The sequence below is a fragment of the Mobula hypostoma genome, chromosome 6 (assembly GCF_963921235.1).
Source record: "Mobula hypostoma chromosome 6, sMobHyp1.1, whole genome shotgun sequence".
Lineage (NCBI taxonomy): Eukaryota > Metazoa > Chordata > Chondrichthyes > Myliobatiformes > Myliobatidae > Mobula > Mobula hypostoma.
The window spans coordinates 152,078,870-152,098,740 of NC_086102.1; the positions used below are offsets into that span (position 1 = coordinate 152,078,870).

Here is a 19,871-nt window from a genome sequence, read left to right on the forward strand (position 1 = left end):
TACATTCCTCCTTAGAACACCTGGAGAACAAAGACGCATACGTAAGGCTCCTTTTCATTGACTACAGCTCTGCCTTTAATACCATCATTTCAAATAAACTGATTCCTAAGCTCTGGAACCTGGGCCTTAGCACTGCCAAGAAGGCCCACCACATTTTTCTAGGGTGCACCACAACCTGGTATGGAAGTCATCCTGTCCAAGACCGAAAGAAGCTGCAGAAGATCGTGAACACGGCGCAGCACATCACACAAACCAATCTTCCGTCCGTGGACTCACTTTACACCGCACACTGTCGGAGCAGTGCTGCCAGGATAATTAAGGACACGACTCACCCAGCCAACACACTTTTTGTCCCTCTTCCCTCTGGGAGAAGGCTCAGGAGCTTGAAGACTCGTACGGCCAGATTTGGGAACAGCTTCTTTCCAACTGTGATAAGACTGCTGAACGGATCCTGACCCGGATCTGGGCCAAAACCTCTAAATATCTGGACCTGCCTCTTGGTTTTTTTGCACTACCTTACTTCCCATTTTTCTATTTTCTATTTATGATTTATCATTTAAATTTTTAATATCTACTAACTATTTTTAATATTTAATATTTGTGATCCAGGGAGTGGGAAGTGCAGAATCAAATATCACTGTGATGACTGTAGAAGGGCATTAAGTATGGCTTTGCCAGGGATATCCACATTTCATGAATGAATAAATAATAAAACAAAGGACTGCTGTAGTCTTGACATTGACTGGACAAAGTTCGAATGGACGCAGATTCCTACAATTTGCTACACATTTATCTGGCTGCCTGCACTCCTGTATCCCAGCAATGCCGGCAACTCCCAGTACTCAAGATGCCACCTCGTTGTTAGTGAAATCCAAGTTTGTGAATGTCTCTCCTTGTGAACACTATGCCAAGTGATCTCTCCAATGCATTGGGGAAAAATAAATTGGGAGGCAAGCAAAAGTCTGTTGCAGCTACTTGGAAGGTTACAGTGCTGAGAAATTTGGAAAGCCAACATAACTTTGATCTCCACTGAGAGTGAAATCCAAGCAGATGTCACTCCACAGCTTTTCATATCTCTGTGATGACAGCCTTGAAAAATCCAAAGCTGCAAGTAAACTGCTTGTCAGAGTCCGTGAAGGGCAATAGTGTCTCTGAATACTCATCTCAAAGTTGTCACCTCACAGATGTTTGCAAGTGAGAATGGCTCAATTTATCTACTGTTTGTCTAATTTTGGAACAACGATTGTATCTGATATTTTTATGCTGATATAGCTGAAAATAATCTTTACAATTTTGTTTTGTTATTTTTTTCCCGCTTTCTTACCTTGTAACACTTCCATAGGTAGAACATACCATGCATTTTCCACATACGAGATATATAAATAACGAGCTGTATTACAAGCCAGTCCAATGTACAGTACCCTGGGATATAAAGATAAGCACAGTTAAACAATATAAATATATTTTTCAAAATAATACTGTGTGATACATAAGAACACACAAACAAAAGAAATGGTGGCATGATTAGGCCATTCAGCCCCTCGTGGCTGCTCTCCCATGCAATAAGTTCATGGTTCACTTTACATTCTCACTCCACTTTCCTGCACTAACTCTGTACCTCTTGATTTACTTAATATCTAACAGCCTATTGAATTATTGATTAGACATGGTCACTGAGACTCCGCAACCCTCTTAGGATGGGAATTCCAAAGATCCATAGAAACATCTTCCCATCTCTTTCTTGAATTGGCCAAGCCCTTATTTTGAAACTCTGGCACCCCAGTTCTAGACTCAAAGACAGAAAAACCATGTTCTATCTTGCCAATCCCCCCCTTAAAAATTTTTACATTCCAGTGAGATCCCTCAATCGTCTAAACTCGAGAGAATAGTGTCAGTTTACTGAATCTCTTTCCATAATACAAACCCACCTTCCAAGCAATTAATGTGATGGATCTGTACTGTACTCCTCCAACTGCAACACATATACACTATGCCAGACGTGTTCTCACCAGAGCCCTACATAATTGGAGAAAAACATCTCTTGTGCTCAAAACCTCTTTTATCGAAAGCCAACATATTATTTGGTTCTTAATTGCTTGCTGTACCCGAATGTTAACTTTCAGCAGCTCACATGCAAGGCCCTCAATAACGTTCAAGCTCACACCATTTAAGATAAGATTTGTTTCTGTTACTTAATTGCATGACCTTACATTTTCCCCACACTATCTTCCATCTGCCAAGTCCTCACTCATCCATTTAATCCGTCTATTTCCTACTGAAACTCATCAGTATTCTCCTCGCATCCTTTCCGATTACCCACCTTTGCGGTATCAGCACAGTTGCATTTACATAGACAACACTTAGTCACCTCTGCATATTACACACACACACACTCACTCTGTGAACAGCTAGGATGCAAGTTGTGATCACAGAGGCACGGTCCCCCAGCCTGAAAATTATGCTTTTATGTCTAATAGAAATTTATAAAATTAAGAGAGGCATAGATAGGTTCTTCCCCAGTGTGAAAATATCAAATACTAGATACTAGGCAGAGCTTAAAGGTTAGAGGTGGAGCATTTCAGGGAGATGTGCAGGGCAAACGTACTTTTGAAAAAGACAGAATTAAGTGCCTGGAGAGCACTGTCGCGGTGCTGCTGGTGGAAACACACGCAATCGTAACACTTGAGAGGCTAAATAAACAGACATATGAACATGAGGAAATGGATCACGTGCAGGCAGATGAGATGAGCTGAATTGGGAGTCGTGGTCAGCACTGAAGGCTGAAGGGCGTTTGCTTATGCACTGCACTTCTATGTTCTACACCTACACAAACCTTCTGTCTGCTAATCAATCCTCAGTCCACATCATAACATCGTTTAATATCCTGAAACAACTGATCAAAGGACTTCTGAATGTTGAAACACATCTCATTTTTTTCAATTCATCTTTGGTTATAACCTCAAAAAATTACAGTTGTGTCAAAATGAATTCTCTTTAATAAATGCAAATTAACTCTACCCAACCCTATTATATTTAAGGTCACTGTCACCACCATTAATAATAGATTTCAGCACTTTTCCCACTATTGATAACAAATTAACATGCCCCATTTTTCCTTCCCCCTCCCCTCTTAAACAGCTGATGTTTCTACCTCCTAATTAGTATGAAGATTCCAGAACCAACAGAATTTTGGAAAATGACAACCAATCTATTGTCGGTTCCACAAGCACACTTAACCTTAGGATTTAGTTACTTGGAGGCTTTAATCTACTTTTAAAATTATTATTTTTTTACTTTTAGTGTTGTGTTTTAATAATGCCCTTTTATCTCCTGTTCATTCCATGTGATCACTGTCGCCACCACCCTCTCTCCTCACCTATTATTAGTTATTCTTGAAAGACAGCCAAGCCCTTATTCCGGAGTCTAACTGGATGCAACAGCATGGGAGTGCACGCTAGTTATGAAATACGTGTACTTCGGATTCACCTTTGATCCTTTTCCCTTTTACAAAATGTGACGCCCAGAAAGGCGCTCCACCCACGAATGCCATTGTTTAAAGTGGCACGCCGATGCAAACGCCCAGCAAGGCGCTTGCTGGTTCCGTGGGACCGTCCCCATATTTACCGACACACTTAAAGCCCTAAACTAACCTTGCAGTTCCAGATCATTTCAATTCCACCGCCCCCACCCCTGCCCATACACTGGGATAGTGTCCAGAGACGGTGTGGTAATGCCTCACTCCACCCCTGAACTCAAACATACAGTAGATCCGGTTAGTTCACAGCCCAATGGATACAACCAGGTGTCACGATTCAGGTTAGGTAGACAGGCTCGACCGGAACCCATGGTGTATGAGAGAGAGGAGAGAGGAGAGAGGAGAGAGGAGAGAGGAGAGAGGAGAGAGGAGAGAGGAGAGAGGAGAGAGGAGAGAGGAGAGAGGAGAGAGGAGAGAGAGAGAGAGGAGAGAGGAGAGAGGAGAGAGAGAGAGGAGAGAGGAGAGAGGAGAGAGGAGAGAGGAGAGAGGAGAGAGGAGAGAGGAGAGAGGAGAGAGGAGAGAGGAGAGAGGAGAGAGGAGAGAGGAGAGAGGAGAGAGGAGAGAGGAGAGAGGAGAGAGGAGAGAGGAGAGAGGAGAGAGGAGAGAGGAGAGAGGAGAGAGGAGAGAGGAGAGAGGAGAGAGGAGAGAGGAGAGAGGAGAGAGGAGAGAGGAGAGAGGAGAGAGGAGAGAGGAGAGAGGAGAGAGGAGAGAGGAGAGAGGAGAGAGGAGAGAGGAGAGAGGAGAGAGGAGAGAGGAGAGAGGAGAGAGGAGAGAGGAGAGAGGAGAGAGGAGAGAGGAGAGAGGAGAGAGGAGAGAGGAGAGAGGAGAGAGGAGAGAGGAGAGAGGAGAGAGGAGAGAGGAGAGAGGAGAGAGGAGAGAGGAGAGAGGAGAGAGGAGAGAGGAGAGAGGAGAGAGGAGAGAGGAGAGAGGAGAGAGGAGAGAGGAGAGAGGAGAGAGGAGAGAGGAGAGAGGAGAGAGGAGAGAGGAGAGAGGAGAGAGGAGAGAGGAGAGAGGAGAGAGGAGAGAGGAGAGAGGAGAGAGGAGAGAGGAGGAGAGAGGAGAGAGGAGAGAGGGAGAGAGGGAGAGAGATGGAGAGAGATGTTACATGACCCTTAGTAAACAGATTTGAAGCTAGGTAGGTTTGCGAGTTTTACATTGATGTTTTATATCGTTTTCTGATCAGTGGAAGTTGTCAGAGGGTTGTCATCTTGGTGGATTGCTGGTATATACAATTGACTGGATGAAATTTGAGCAAATGTGTATATGATGTTAGGAAACTAAGATCAGTTCAGTAAGTAAAGTATAGATAAGGCATTATCAACAGGCACATGACGAAACTAAAATGTTACTGATTTAAAAAAAGACCTAAGCATTGGACAGAAGTAAGTAAAAGGATGTTGAACTAAGGCAGTTCTAGCTGTGTACATACATCTATTGATGCTTCTGGACACATCTTCAGTGATGTTCCTGGAATCATCGTGTGTTTCGGGTCTTTCAACATCATACAACCTCCTCCAGGTGACCCAGCCGGGGCTGATCAGACCCCAGCTTGTGTCCAGATGGCTAGCTACTTATGACTCCATGGCTCCCCTCTTTTGAGCCACAGCCATCTTGAGGCCCTCTCTGCCGCATCGGTGGTGCTGCGGATGGCTCTCCTCTTCCTCTCTCCCTCGATGCCCAAAATGCTGAAGGCTCTAACTAAAGAACGGGCTATGAATCCCCTACAACCAACCTCCACTGGGAGACACCTCGCTCTCCATCCAGCCTGCTGACAGTTGCTGACCAGTCCTGCGTACTTGGAGAGCTTCCTTTCAAAGGCCTCCTCCAAGCTATCTTCCCATGGGACTGTCAGCTCCAGCAGCACCACTTGCTTAATAGACTCAGACACTAGGACAATGTCTGGTCGCAGTGTGGTGGCTGCAATATGGTTGGGGAACTTCAGCTGCCCTTCGAGGTCCACCAACAGCTGCCAGTCCCTTGCAAAGTTCAGAATGCCTGCAGATGTTCTTTTGGCAGGTATTGGCTGCTCCCCAGCTCTGACAAAGGCAATGGTCTGCTTGGAGGGTCGGGACCGCTTTGCCCACTCAATTCCTGCGCTGATGGCTTCAGCGATGGTCTTCAAGACCTGATGATGCCTCCACCTGTACCGTCCCTCACCAAGTGCCCTTGCGCAGCCGCTGAAGATGTGCTCCAGGGTTCCTCGCTTGGAGCACAGTGGGCACGCAGATGACTCTGCCTTGCCCCATGTGTGCAGGTTCGATGGGCTTGGAAGCACATCGTACACTGCCTGGATGAGAAATTGGATGCGGTGTGATTCGGCTTTCCAAAGATCAGCCCAGGTCACTTTCCTCTCAACCGCATTCTCCCATCTTGTCCAAGCTCCCTGTTGCTTCATTCCCACCGCCTTGCAGGCTCTCATCTCCTCCACTACTGCTCTCACCTCCTCCTGAACTAGACGACGCCTTTCCTTCCCTCTGGTGTCCATTTGGGGAGTTGGAAAGGATCCTAACCCAGCTCAGCCTTGTGTGACCACTCCCACCAGCCTCCTGTGACGCAGCCTCGCCTCTGCCTCCTGAACAGCTTCCTCTGCCCTCCACTTCCTGACAGTACTTACTTGGATCCCTGTTCTAGAGAAAACTATATTTTTTCCACAAGTATTACGAGCCTGTTTCTTTGTTGATACCAATCAATTTGGATGACCTGTACAATATGTCAGAATGCTGGATGTAGTCTGAAGCACAGGTACTTTTGATTAAACAAACTTTCAAATAGATTTAATGTACTAATGGAAATTTTAACTGTAAAATATATAGTATATATGCAACATATACATAAAATTGATGCCTCACTAGTCATATTCTTTTCAATGTATTCCACGTTATAGCAGAACGATTTTAACTCATACATAAAAAAGCCCAGTAAACTCACTGTGTCAGAGAATATATAACTGAATCTGGGCAGTGAGGTGGGGGGGGGGGGCCAAGAAGAAAAAAAACCTTAATTATCAAATGACTTGAACCCTTGAATTCAAACAATTTAAGTCACTGATTAAAATGGCCTGCAAATAAAGTGCTTTATTCTTCGAACTCATGACGGCAATAAATTTTAATCTAGAGCAATAAAAACTTCTCATCTGCTGAACTGGAATTGACATTCAATTTATAAGGTTTTCCAAATAGCAGGAAGAGGGGTACTTTATAAGGGAGTGATAGAAAAGCCAGAAGGTACCTTCTAGTAAACCCCAAGGTTAAATGCCGGCAGATTTGCCGATTGTAGTAACATCATGGTCACAGCGAGACTGATCTCCAGATTTTATATCACAGCAGGAGACCATTTCAACCTGAAGTATTCATCCTTGCTTGGTGATGAACTTCTCTGTGCCATAGCCATGATTTGTACATACAATGCTTCACTTCATCCAAATACCAGAAGCTCTTGGAACTTTTGATGACAGCAGTTTCAAGAGCGTGGAATTCTTTGGTATTTCAGGTTGTTTAGTGCATGTAGTCATATTGCTAGAATAATATAAGAACACTGCAATACAGATTTGAAGAGAGCTGGAATTTGAAGTCAATTGCTGTATTAAGCCATCCACATTAAAACCCCACTGTGGGAAATGGGTCTTGTTCAACGATACATTTCCTTAACCCTTAGGTGTTCTGACAAGGACACCTTTTGAAAAGGACTTTTATCTTTATCTGTCCATACATTTTAAACCCATTGTATCTCTAATCACATCTTTCTTTTATGCATAAAGAAGTTTCATCTGAGGCAGATTATGCAAGTGATAACTTTCAGGTGAAAGCACATCCAGTAGAAATCTGGCCTGTCTTCTCAGTGTGAATCACCTTGGTGTATTTAATGTGTTTTGGGATGAGTTGTGCACCCAGTGGTGCTGTGCATTCTGCTGTGCGCATTTTCTCCACTGCCAGCTGAGAAAAACAGATTTGGGGGCAACATATGACCCTTATTGTTCATGCACAGAAAAAAGCTACCACACAGCTTGCAGAGTATGGCATCAGTACTGTCACATCTATGTCCTGCACACAACATCTCTTAGCCATACCTTTCATTGAATAGCCCTTTGGGGAACTAAGCCATTTTATGCTCCCTTCATTTAAATGGCCACTTTGTATAAACCAATTTGGAGCTACCTACTCGGATCGTGGGCCTTTTGTTCAGCTCGCTGATGGCTTGGAGACTTGCACATCACAGGAGTTGACTGAACTGCATCAGGTGGAGGGTTTCCAAATGCACAGGAGATTCCTGAGTCCCTCCCCTTCCTCATGACTTCTTGCGCAGACTTTTCTGCAACTGTGGTCTTATAGAGCTCTTTTTTGTCACTGACATACCTCCCAGCCGTCAACAAAGCAGAAGTTCAGTTGGGAGCTGTGCAGCTGATTGGGACCACACAGGATCCATTTCAGAGCAAATCTTTGCCAAATTAGAATCACAGAGTCATAGAAAAGTACAGGACAGAAACAAGCCCTTCAGCCCATCGAGTCCATGCCAGAGCATTTAAACTGCCTACTCCCTTGTCCTGCACCAGGACCATAGCTCCCTATACCCGTACCATCCATGTACCTATCCAAACTTCTCCTTAACACTGAAATCGAGCTTGCAGGCACCACTTGTGCTACAGCTCATTCCATGCTCTCACGGCCCTCTGAGTGAAGAAGTTTCCCCTCATGGTCCTGTTAAACTTTTCACCTTTCACCCTTAATCCATGACCTCTGGTTGTAGGCTCACCCAAACTCAGTGGAAAAAGCCTGCCTGCATATCTACACCCCTCATAATTTTGTATACCTCCTTCACAGATTGTGTTAGAGCCTGAGATAGTTTACATCACCTGAGGGAAACCTAGTTTCTCAACACAAGTGTCTCTTTAGGAGTTATTTTACTTATTTCTCTGTTCAAATGGACTGTTGTAATGTCAAATGTGAACAGCAGCCACAAACACATAGATTTCATCCACTGACATTTGCAGATAACTAAAAAACAGCAAGCAATTTACAGATACCGCAATACATATTATGTGCCTATATCTTTAAGAAATATGTGTGCTCTTTGGCATAACCTTGTATGAATTGTTGTATCACCAGTGCTGTTGGCTGGGTGTTGTTTGCTATTAACAAAAAAATACTGAAGGTCCATCCTTTCTGCTTTCCTGCAAATATGCACCATGAGGTTTATGAAATGGTTTGGAGTATGAAACAATACCTTATGATAAGAAGATTGAGAAGAAACACTACAAGTCAAGTGATACAATTTTACAGGTTCCAGGAACAAAGACAGAAAGAAAAAGTTTTGGGTGTGGACAAATACTTGAAGATTGCCAAACAAGTTTATTCATAGAGAGGCAAAGTACAAAACTGCCAAGATTGTTTGCTAATACTTCATTCGGCCTCACTCAGATGGAATAACATTTTTAGTTCTGGAAAACACAATTTATGAAAGATCTAAAAGATTCCAGGCCTTGGTCTCTAAATGGCTTTGCAGTCTTCCAGCTCAGTTTTCAGCCCATTTAAAAAGTTCTATTTTAACCCTGTCCCCTGAAATCCATATAAGGGATCCCTGCTGGTTTGTAGGCAGAGCTCATTAACTGTCGCTGACAAGTGAATTATTTTAATCCATGGATGTGTGTCTAACCCAGACAAACTAAAGGATCAGAAGATCCACTCAGGTTCTGTACACTTATGATGGTCCTATAAAACATGAGTAATCAAGCCAATCCGACATCAGGTGGCAGTTTGGCAAGAGATAAATGATGTGCCAAATGCAAATTGTATGTAAATCGTCTGACTTTCAGCACTTAATTTTTCTTCTCACTTTGCAGGGAATTTGTATATTTTTAGAGGCAAGGTTGAAATCAGTAACAGCAAATGCAGCCAACTAGCCCTCACCACTGAAGAATAATTAAGATTCTTTAACATGAGATTCTGCAGATGCTGAAAATCTTCAGTCATGCACACAAAATGCTGGAAGAATTTAGCAAGAAAGGCAGTGTGTATGGAGGGAACTAAACAGTTGACATTTCGGGCTGAGAAGTGTCTCAGCTCAAAAGGCAGGTTGGTTATTTCCTTCCTTCCTAATGCCGCCTGACTTGCTGAGTTCCTCCAGCATTTTGTGCATGTTGCCCAAGATTCTTCAAGCTTTTTTAACTCACTGAGTTATAGATCAGGAAAATACCAATTTTAATTCCACTATGTCTTGAGTGCAGAAGATAAACTTCACATCACTATCACCAAATTAGGTAGGTAAATCAGTTAGTGAAAAAATGTAAGAAGTCAGTATTAGATTTGGATTTGGTGTTGCCTGATTTTAATACTGTAAAGTTTGACCAAGCAGGTCTTTCAATAAAAGCTGGACTGTTTTGCATTAATTCTATGAAAGTCCCACTTATTTAATCCCCATCTTTGCATTAACTAATTTCTTCTTCTTTTGTGGTCATTCCCAGCTGCCTGTCTAAGAAGTTGGAAATGTCCAATGCCATTACTCTCGGGAAGAGGAATTTACCCAGTGTCCTTCAGTATTTAGCCATCACTACAACAAAAATTGGTCAAATATTTGAAGGTGTTGATATTCCAAGTAGTGTTTGGAGAATTCAGCCAAACATCTTATGAATGAACCAACTAGAACACAGGTCTGTTCTCAGCAATTCATTACAGTGGGAGATATTAACTTGTCAGTCATTTGGTCTTGCAGAAAAAATGATTAGTTGGAGATGTCTATCCAAGAATAAAGATGACGGAAAATATTAACAGAAATTAAGAAACAAAGGGAAAAAGATGAAGATAGGAACAAACAGATAAATTAGTTGCTACATTGATACTTCAAAAGCTTGAAATATAATGGATAATGTTGTACTGAAAGTAAACTGTAGCAGTAGAAGGTTGTTTGACTCTGGGGAGACTAGACCCATTCCCTATCAGAGTTGGAGGGCAGGATCTTCCCAGCGACACTTAAAACAAAGATGAGGATAATAAAGTGGTCTCATTGTGACAGAGGGAAGGAACAGTTTATAACCACAGAGATGTCTGATCATGGTTAATCAGCTGAGAGTATTGATCGTGGAGAGAGGAGAAAGTTTGCATTGCATCTATCCAATTGTTGGGAGCTCTGAGATGGAGGTTGAGTGTGTACCACTGCAGGAGTGGGTATACTGAGTAGGTATTTCAGAACCTCCTTCCCTCTCCTTCTATTCCCCACTCTGGCCTCTTACATCTTCTCCTCACCTGCCTAACATCTCTCCCTGGTGTTGCTCCTCCTTCCATCGTCCACTCTACTCTCCTAACAGATTCCATTTTTCCAGCCCTGTACCTTTCCCACCCCACCTGACTTCACCTATCACATTCCTCTCCCTCTTCCTTTTTATTCTGGCATCTTCCCCCTTCACCTCCAGTCCTGATGAAGGGTCTCAGCCCAAAACATCGATTGTTTATTCATTTCCATAGATGCTGCCGGACCTGTTGAGTTCCTCCAGCATTTTGTGTGTCACTCTGGATTTCCAACATTAACAGAATCTCTTGTGTTTATTTCTGCCTCTTGTCCACAACCAATGCAAAAAGACAATAACCTCATGAATTCAAAAACTATTGTTTTTAAAATGAGGACACATAACCTCCTTTAAATATATAAATGATCTGTTCTCCTCCTGAAATCAGATTGTTTAAGAGCTTCTAATAAACCTAGAGGATGTGGTTTTTGAGTGGATGGGTTCCTCTTTCAGATTTGTATCTTTAGCAATGATTCAACCCTAACCCAAATAACACTGGAGGACCCAGGAAAACAGAACTAAAGAGCCCAAACTGAGCAACGAAATTTGAACCAAATGCATAATTTCTATACTCTACATGCTTTGGGAGGTGACCAATCTGGCTTGAGGAAAGTCAAATTTTAAAATGGAATCTGATGCTTTCAGTCATTCTCCCTTTGTGAGACAGCAGTGCTCTCAGTCCTATAAGGTCCACCATGACCTGGGACTTACTTTTCCCTTGCACTCCTATTGTACAATGCAGAATTATGATCTACAAATAGATGGGAAATTGCAGCCTTCAAAATCCTGTTATAATGCGAAGCATGTGCCACATCAAGGAAATGGGAGGCAGTGCAGTAGCTTACCTAATGTGACCCACCAGTTCGATCAGCTTATGGCTCAGGAAATAGGCCGTCAGTTCTGAGATATGGCTGAGGACTGAGCAGATTCCAAAGAGTGTAGTTGACCCATTCAGATCTTCCAAATGCCAGTAGAGGAATGTGAATACAAAGCCGTAACCAAAGCCCATGAACCAGGCTACAAATAGCACAGAACCATATTGCACACTGCAAATCATTTTCAGCAGCACATTAAATTCAAATGTCTTTTTCCCTGTGCCCCTGGAAGCTTCAGCATTGCCATTGACTTCAGAACCTCCCACTGAAGAATTCTGAGCCACTTGCTGAATTTCGATAGTATCTTCTCTTTTGTTCTCTTCAGCTTTTAAATGACTGTAATCAAATCTGAATTGGGTTGATACAATCAATGCTAAAGACATCAAAACACCAAAAACAATAAAAGTTATTCTGTAGTTCTTATAATCTGTGATTTGACAGCCATCACCTTCTATAACAACATGAATGTGAGTATGGTCAATCGAGATGCCAACTGCCAGCATGGTTAAGCCCCAGCCCAAGGAGCCCCACATTCGCTGCAATCCATATCGGTCTCTGTGTTTGCCGAGATATTGTAAAGTAATGGTGTCCACGATAGTCACTGCAGGAGCACTGAAAAACTCTCCACTGATAATAACCAACAGAATCAGTAGGAAAATATTTTCAACTTCTTTCAAGTTGTAAGTGATCTGTTTGTCTGTCTTCACTGTTGAGGCCGAGGTGGTAGTAGTGTACAATGTCCTGTTTGGATTTGCTGTCGAATTGTCAGTACCTGGCGCAGATCTTTTCTGCAAGGTGTGATCTTGTTCTGCATTAAACAAGGTAAAAGAAATACCATGGTTTCCAAAATATCTGAAAGGCTGACTTGGTAAAATATCTCTTTTATGTATCCGACTTTTGTTGGAGTTGTTTTGAGTTGAGTGGTGTGTAGTCATCGCAGTAGAAATCATTGAGGACGTGGAGACATTTGGAGCTGCTGTGGTAGGTAGTGGATTCCTTGATTCACACCTTATGCTGGCAGGTTTCACAAAACCAATTCCAAGGTTGAAAACAATCCAACACATAAGTGAAAAGAGAAGGACAACCTTCCCTTTTCTAAATCGATCTGCAATTACTCCCCAAAAAGGTGCACTGCAGAATTCTATAAAATATCTTATTCCCACCAAGAGTCCACTTTGGCTGGCCAATATGCCAAGCTGTTTATAATACACTGGCAGTAGTGGGATTAGTGATCCATAGCCAGAATAGAAGAAGAAGTAGAATACTTTGGAAACAAGAAGGTCATCACTAATCTTTATGCAACGTCTCTCCAACCAATCGGGTTCCTCTGCTTCTGTTGTTTCTGTTTCTAAATGAGCAGGAGTGGGGGAGGATTCATTTCTTACTTCAGTTGATAGTGTGTTGAAAGGCTCAGCAAGAATATATTTTGTCTTTTGTTCCTCTTCATCATCAGAAAGGATGGCAACTTTGTCTTCACTCGCCATTGTTATTTGGTGAGATGCTCAACTTCCAATAATACCCTAGAAGAGACGAGAAAATACTTAGAACATTTGTGATATTTGCATGTAAAAGAATGACTAAATCTCACTTAATTCTTCTACTACTGAATTTCAGGAGAACCTATCTCCTTCTCATACTGAGATATCAAACAGGATGGTTTACATTTATTGAGCAGCTCTTTTTATTTTTATATTTGCTTTATGCTCAGTTCTCAAGTACAGTGTGGGAATTTGGATGGAGCTAGCTTGGCATCTGCAACTCTGCTATCTGTCATCCTTATCTGTTTGCCAGAGTGAGAGATAATTAGTACTTTAGTTTTATCTATTATCGTTGAAATACTTACTTAATGATGGTATCAGGTTCAAATGCAATCAATTACTCTTTTCTATCAATTTTGGAATTCAAAGGCTGCACTTATAAGTAATATTGATATCTGGGAAATGAAGTCAATCGTTTTATATTGGAGAAATAAATTATGTTCATCTTTCTTGCAGTCAAGATCACCTGCCTTCTGAATTCTTTGTGGCCTACTTCTGAAACAGCAGACATACGCAACAGTGCTCATTTCAGAAGAAAATTATTTTGTTTTGAGTCTCCAGTTACAGAGATAAACAGGCATACTTTATCGTTTCTTAATAGAGAAACTTCAAAAAGCTGAGGAAATTTAAAAAATGCTCAAGTATTTTCATGCTATGGTTTTGTTGGCAAAGGCCGGTGAGTTAATGAACAATGCAGACTCAGGAAGCTTTTGGCTAGATTTTTAGTCCACACTGCGGTAATTGATCTTGGCAGGGTTGCTTCAATTGACCTTAGCACACCTGGATTAGAGCAGGGAATTGGCCAAGTTCACTGAGTATTGTTAGAAGTGTTTGTGTATGTGAGATACAAGTTTATCTGTTGGTAAAACAGATCATTATATCTCACTACTTGATATACATGTAAAGAATGTTCATTTAGCTTTAGTTCAGCAAGAAATAAAGAACAAAAAGAGTAGGAAAGAAATTGAAAAAAATTTTTAAGAAAGAACCTTCCTAATTCAAGAGTCACCACCTGCCGTAACACGGCAGGCAGCAGCATCCATGCGTATTTGAACTTGCCTGCTTAATAGCAGTGATACATAATGCCAAATTCTGAGAAGCAGGGGAAATAAAAACCTTGGGAACCTGCAGAACCTGCAGCTTTTGGTATGCTGGCCTTTATAAATCAGAGCATTGAGTATAGGAGTTGGGATATAATGTTAAAATTGTACAAGGCATTGGTAAGACCAAATTTGGAGTATTGTGTACAGTTCTGGTCACCGAATTATAGGAAAGATATCAACAAAATTGAGAGAGTACAGAGAAGATTTACTAGAATGTTACCTGGGTTTCAGCACCTGAGTTACAGAGAAAGGTTGAACAAGTTGGGTCTTTATTCTTTGGAGCGTAGAAGGTTGAGGGGGGACTTGATTGAGGTATTTAAAATGTTGAGGGGGATAGTTAGAATTGACGTGGATAGGCTTTTTCCATTGAGAGTTGGGGAGATTCAAACAAGAGGACATGAGTTGAGAGTTAAAGGGCAAAAGTTTAGGGGTAACACGAGGGGGAACTTCTTTACTCAGAGAGTAGTAGCTGTGTGGAACGAGCTTCCAGTAGAAGTGGTAGAGGCAGGCTCGATATTGTCATTTAAAGTAAAATTGGATATCTATATGGACAGGAAAGGAATGGAGGGTTATGGGCTGAGTACAGGTCGGTGGGACAAGGTGAGAGTAAGCATTCGGCACAGAGTAGAAGGGCCGAGATGGCCTGTTTCCATGCTGTAATTGTTATATGGTTATAAAACTGGTAACTCTTTTAGGAAACATGTGAAGGCTTTAGAGGAGTGCAGAATGCATTCAACAGGTAAGAGCCAGTCAGTCAGAAACATGAGGGATTTCATTTCTTTGGATTGATTGGAGAAGCTGGAGTTCTCTCAGAAAGAGGACACTGTAAAGAGATCTGATAGAGGTATCCAAAATCATGTATTGCAGGAAAGGTAAGACAGTATGGAAACTGCTTTCATTAGCAGCGGAGTCAAGGATAAAATACAGATAAATTTTAAACAGCCAAAAATGATATGAGGAAAACATTTTCTTTAACACTGTGAGTGGCCAGGATCTGAGATGCACCACAAGATGGTAGTGGAGGCAGACAATTGTGGCTTTCAAAATAGATCTTATTAATATCTGACATTAAAACAAGAACATTGCTAAAATAAGGGTGGAGATGGGAGAACTGGTATGAGCTAGATTGCTCTTACAAGGAATCATAATGCTGCAATCATTACTTGATTCAAATATGCACAGATAATTCGTTCCCAAAACAAACAAATTTCATTTGAATTAAAGTAGCAAAGAATAAAAAAAATTACAAATGGTAAAATTAATGTATTAAAACAGCAGCATTCTTCCAATGTCACTGTCATTTTTTTTAAGATGGACTATGCTATTTATAGCTACATTTTCTCAGCAATCTGGCCCCATTTACAAAAAAAACTGTGTTGTCAAGGAAAGGCAGTGCTATCTTGCAATTTATTTTGACACAACATTTCCTCTGTGCTAAAGGAATTTCCTCTGAGCTCTGAACTGGTAATCAAAAATGACAAACCAGTAATACGTTGTGTATTTGACGTTAAACAAGAGTATCTTTGCGTTCAAACTCCTGTCTCCTGATGCAGACATTCTTCTCCTGACCCAGTTGTAACAGATATTCAGGAGGAGGTGAGAGAAAGGCTTTTGAGATGAGAATGAAATAGTGTCAATTTAACATGAACCTTAGGGTTCCTGTTGCTCTGGCTTGCCAGAAGAGACTGACTGATGTATTTTGAAACCGTACCTAACAGCAACAGGAAACAGATATGTGGGAGCAGCAACATCAGTATGTCGTGTACAGAGCAAAACCTAGATCCAACTATCCCACACGGATATAGATCTCCAAGTCGCAGCAGGATCTGCCTACTGCAGACAGACATCCCACCTCTCCCGGAAGTTCCGGGAGTCTCCCGCATATTAATAGTGACTCCCTGATGCCCGCAAATTATATACACCATCACGGAAATCAATCTTTTTGAGAGCGAGCGAGAGAAAAGCAAGAGAGAGCGCGAGAGTGACCACGCGAGAGAGAGCACGTGCGAGAGAGAGCGAGCGAGAAAGCAAGCAAGAGCGCAAGCAAGCGAGAGAGGGGGTGAGAGAGCGACAGAGAGCGAGCGCGTGAGAAAGCAAGCGAGAGAGGGAGAGAGAGCGAGCAAGAGAGAAAGCAAGCGAGAGCGCGCGAGTGACCACGAGAGAGAGAGACAGACAGACAGCGCGCGAGTGAGAGCGCGCCATTGCAGAGTGTTCCAAAAAAAAATAAAACGTATGTCACCCCAGACCACACTAACGTGTACCCCTGCCTAATAGGGGTCAAAAATAATGACAGTGTTGCTCGCTGCACTGTTTGCAACAGTGACTTTTCTATTGCCCATGGTGGGTTAAGACTGTAAAAGACATGTTGAGGTGAGTTTAACAGGTGTCATTCATTCACTAGTATAGCTAACGTTATTTAAACTAGCTGGCCAGCTGCTCAGGAGCTACTCTATTGCAGACATCCCACCTCTCCCAGAAGTTCCAGGAGTCGCCCACAAATTGATGGTGCTACCTCCCTGAAATGAGTTTTTGCAGAGTGGGTTGTCTGTCATACCATAAAACATTTAATGTTGTCACAGTTGTAGTCAAGATTTGTCATAAAGGCATCGAAAAGTACAGCACAGAAACAGGCCCTCAGGTCTATGCTGAACCGTTTAAACTGCCTACTTTCATTAAACTGCACCAGGATTACAGCTTTCCATACCCCTGCCATCCATGTACCTATCGAAACTTCTCTTCAACCTTGATATTGAGTTCACATGCACCACTTGCACTGGCAGCTTGTTCCACACTCTCACGGCCCTCTGAGTGAAGAGCTTTCCCCTCATGTCCACCTTTCACCCTTAACTCATAACCTCTAGTTGTAGTCCCACCCAGCCTCAGTGAAAAAAGCCTTCTTGCATTTACCTCATATGCACCTCACATAAATTTGTATACTCCTATCAAATCTCCTCTCAATCTTCTATGTTCCAAGGAACAAAGTCCTAACCTATCCAATCTTTCCTTATAACTCACATCCTTCAGACCCAGCAACATCCTTGTAAATTTTCTCAGTATTCTTTCAACCTTAGTTACATCTTTTCTCTCGGTAGGTGACCAAAACTGCTCACAATACTCCAAACTAGACCTTACCAACAACTTATGCAACTTCAACAATGTACTCAATACATTGATTTATGAAGGCCATTGTACCAAAAGCTTCCTTTACAACCCTATCTACCCATGATGCCATTTTCAATGAATTATAGACCTGTATACCCATATCCCTCTGTTCTACCACACACCTCAGTGCCCTACCATTCACTGTGTAAGACCTACCCTGGATGGTGCTACCATAGTGCAAAGCCTGACACTTGTCTGCATTAAATTCCATCTGACATTTTTCGGCCCATTTTTCCAGCTGGTCCAGATCGAGCTACAAACCATGATAGTCTTCCTTGCTGTCCGCTACTCCCTCAATCTTGGTGTCATCCACAAAATTGCTGATCCAGTTAACCACATTATCATCCAGATTGTTGATACAGCTGAGAAGCAACAATGGACCCAGCACCAATCCCTGCAGCACGCCACAAAACACAGGCCCCCAGTCAGAGAGGCAGCATCTATTACCACTCTCTGGCTTCTCCCACAAAGCCAATGTTCAATCCAATTTACTACCTTGTCTTGAATGCCGAGCAACTAAACCTTCTTGGCCAACCTCTCATGTGGGACCTTCTCAAATGCCTTTCTAAAATCCATGTAGATAACAGACACTAATTTGCCTTTATCAACTTTCCTAGGAGCTTCATTGAAAAACTCCTTGAAGATTGGTTAGACATGACCAACCACACATTATGCCATGCTGACCTCTTTAATCTGTCCATGACTATCCAAATACTTATATATCTGGTCCCTTAGAATACCTTCAAATAACTTCCACACTACTGATGTCAAGCTCACTGGCCTGTGATTTCCTGGTTTATTTACAGAGCTTATCTCAGCAGCTGAACAACATTAGCTATCCTCCAATGATCTTGTACCTCACCTGTCACGAAGGGTGATTTAAATATTTCTGCTAGGACCAATTTCTTGCTTCCTGTAAGGTCTGAGGAAACAACTTGTCAGGCCCTGGGGATTTATCTAGCCGATTTTGCCTCAGGACAGCAAACATCCCCTCCTCTGTAATCTGTATAGAGTCCATGAAGTTGATGCTGCTTTGCTTCAGCTCTACAGACTCTGTGTCATCTCCTGAATAAATACAGATGCAAAAAATCCATTCACAATATCTCCCGTTTCTTTTTGTTCCATCCATGGATTACCATTCTGATCTTCCAGAGGACCAATTTGTTCCTTGCAATGCTTTGGCTCTTAACATAGCTGTGTATCCCTTAGGAGTCTCCTTCACCTTGTCTGCTAAGATAAACTCATGCCTCCTTTTAGTCCTCTTGATTTATTTCTGAAGTGGTCTCTTACATTTTTTGTACTCCATTTGCTCCTACCTGCCTCTACCTGCTATGCACCTTTTTTTTTTCTTAACCAAGGTCTCAATATTTCTTGAATACCAAGGTTCCCCAACCTGTTACCTTTACCTTTTATTCTGTCAGGCACATACAAGCTTCATACTCTCAAAACTTCACCCTGTAGGCTTCTCCCTTACCAAGAACACCCTTGCCAGAAAACACCCTGTCCTAATCCATACTTGCCAGATCCTTTCTCAACTATTAAAATTGTCTTTTCTCCGATATGGAACTTCAACCCGCAGACCAGACCCATTTCTTTGCACATGTACTTTGAAACAAAAGGCATTATGTTTACTAGATGCAAAGTGTGTTTCCTTATACAAACTTTTGTTACCAGCCCTGTCTCATTCCCTAATAGCAGATCACGTATCGAACATTCTCTCATTGGGACTTCTACGTACTGATGGTAGAAACTTTCCTGAACACGTTTGACAAACTCTATCCCATCTCGGCCTTTTACAATTGGGAGTCCCAGTCAATATGTGGAAAGTTAGAAACACCTACTATAACAACCTTATGTTTCTTGCGACAATCTGCAATCTCTCCCCAAATTTGTTCCTCTGTATCCCTTGGATGTTGGGCGGTCTGTAATATAGCCCCATTAATGTGGTCATACCTTTCTTATTACTCAGTTCCACCCATAACCCCTCACTAGACAAATTCTCCAGTCTGTCCAGACTCAGAATTGTGTGATATTTTCCCTGACTTGTTTCACCACCCCTCCTCCTTTAATCCCTCCCGCTCTGTCATGCTTAAAACAATGGAATCCCAGAATATTGACCTCTCAGTCCTACCTCTCATGTAACCAAGTTTCACCTATGGCTACAATAACATAATTCCAGGAGTTGATCCATGCCCTGAGCTCATCTGCCTTTCTTACGATACTTCTTGTATTGAAATATACACAGCGCAGGACACAAGTTGCACCATGCTCAACCTTTTGACTCTTGACTTTGTCTCAGGTGCAGCACTAGGAAACCTTCCCTCTAGTATATTAATCCCCCTCTAGTTCAGATGCAAACCGTCTCTTCTGTACAGGTTCCAC

General features: G+C 42.2%; 1 protein-coding gene across 2 annotated transcripts in view; it reads right to left on the reverse strand.

Annotated features, from left to right (window-relative positions):
* mfsd6b (major facilitator superfamily domain containing 6b) overlaps positions 1-19,871 on the reverse strand; it is a 68,300-nt gene that overhangs the window by 19,726 nt on the left and 28,703 nt on the right. For both annotated transcript variants that reach the window (XM_063051980.1, XM_063051981.1), the window contains exons 2-3: positions 11,657-13,206; positions 1,325-1,422 (exon numbers count right to left, since the gene is read on the reverse strand). In XM_063051980.1, coding sequence (XP_062908050.1) covers positions 1,325-1,422; positions 11,657-13,170 — 1,612 coding nt within the window. In that variant the 5' untranslated portion in view covers positions 13,171-13,206. The remainder of the gene's footprint in view (positions 1-1,324; positions 1,423-11,656; positions 13,207-19,871) is intronic.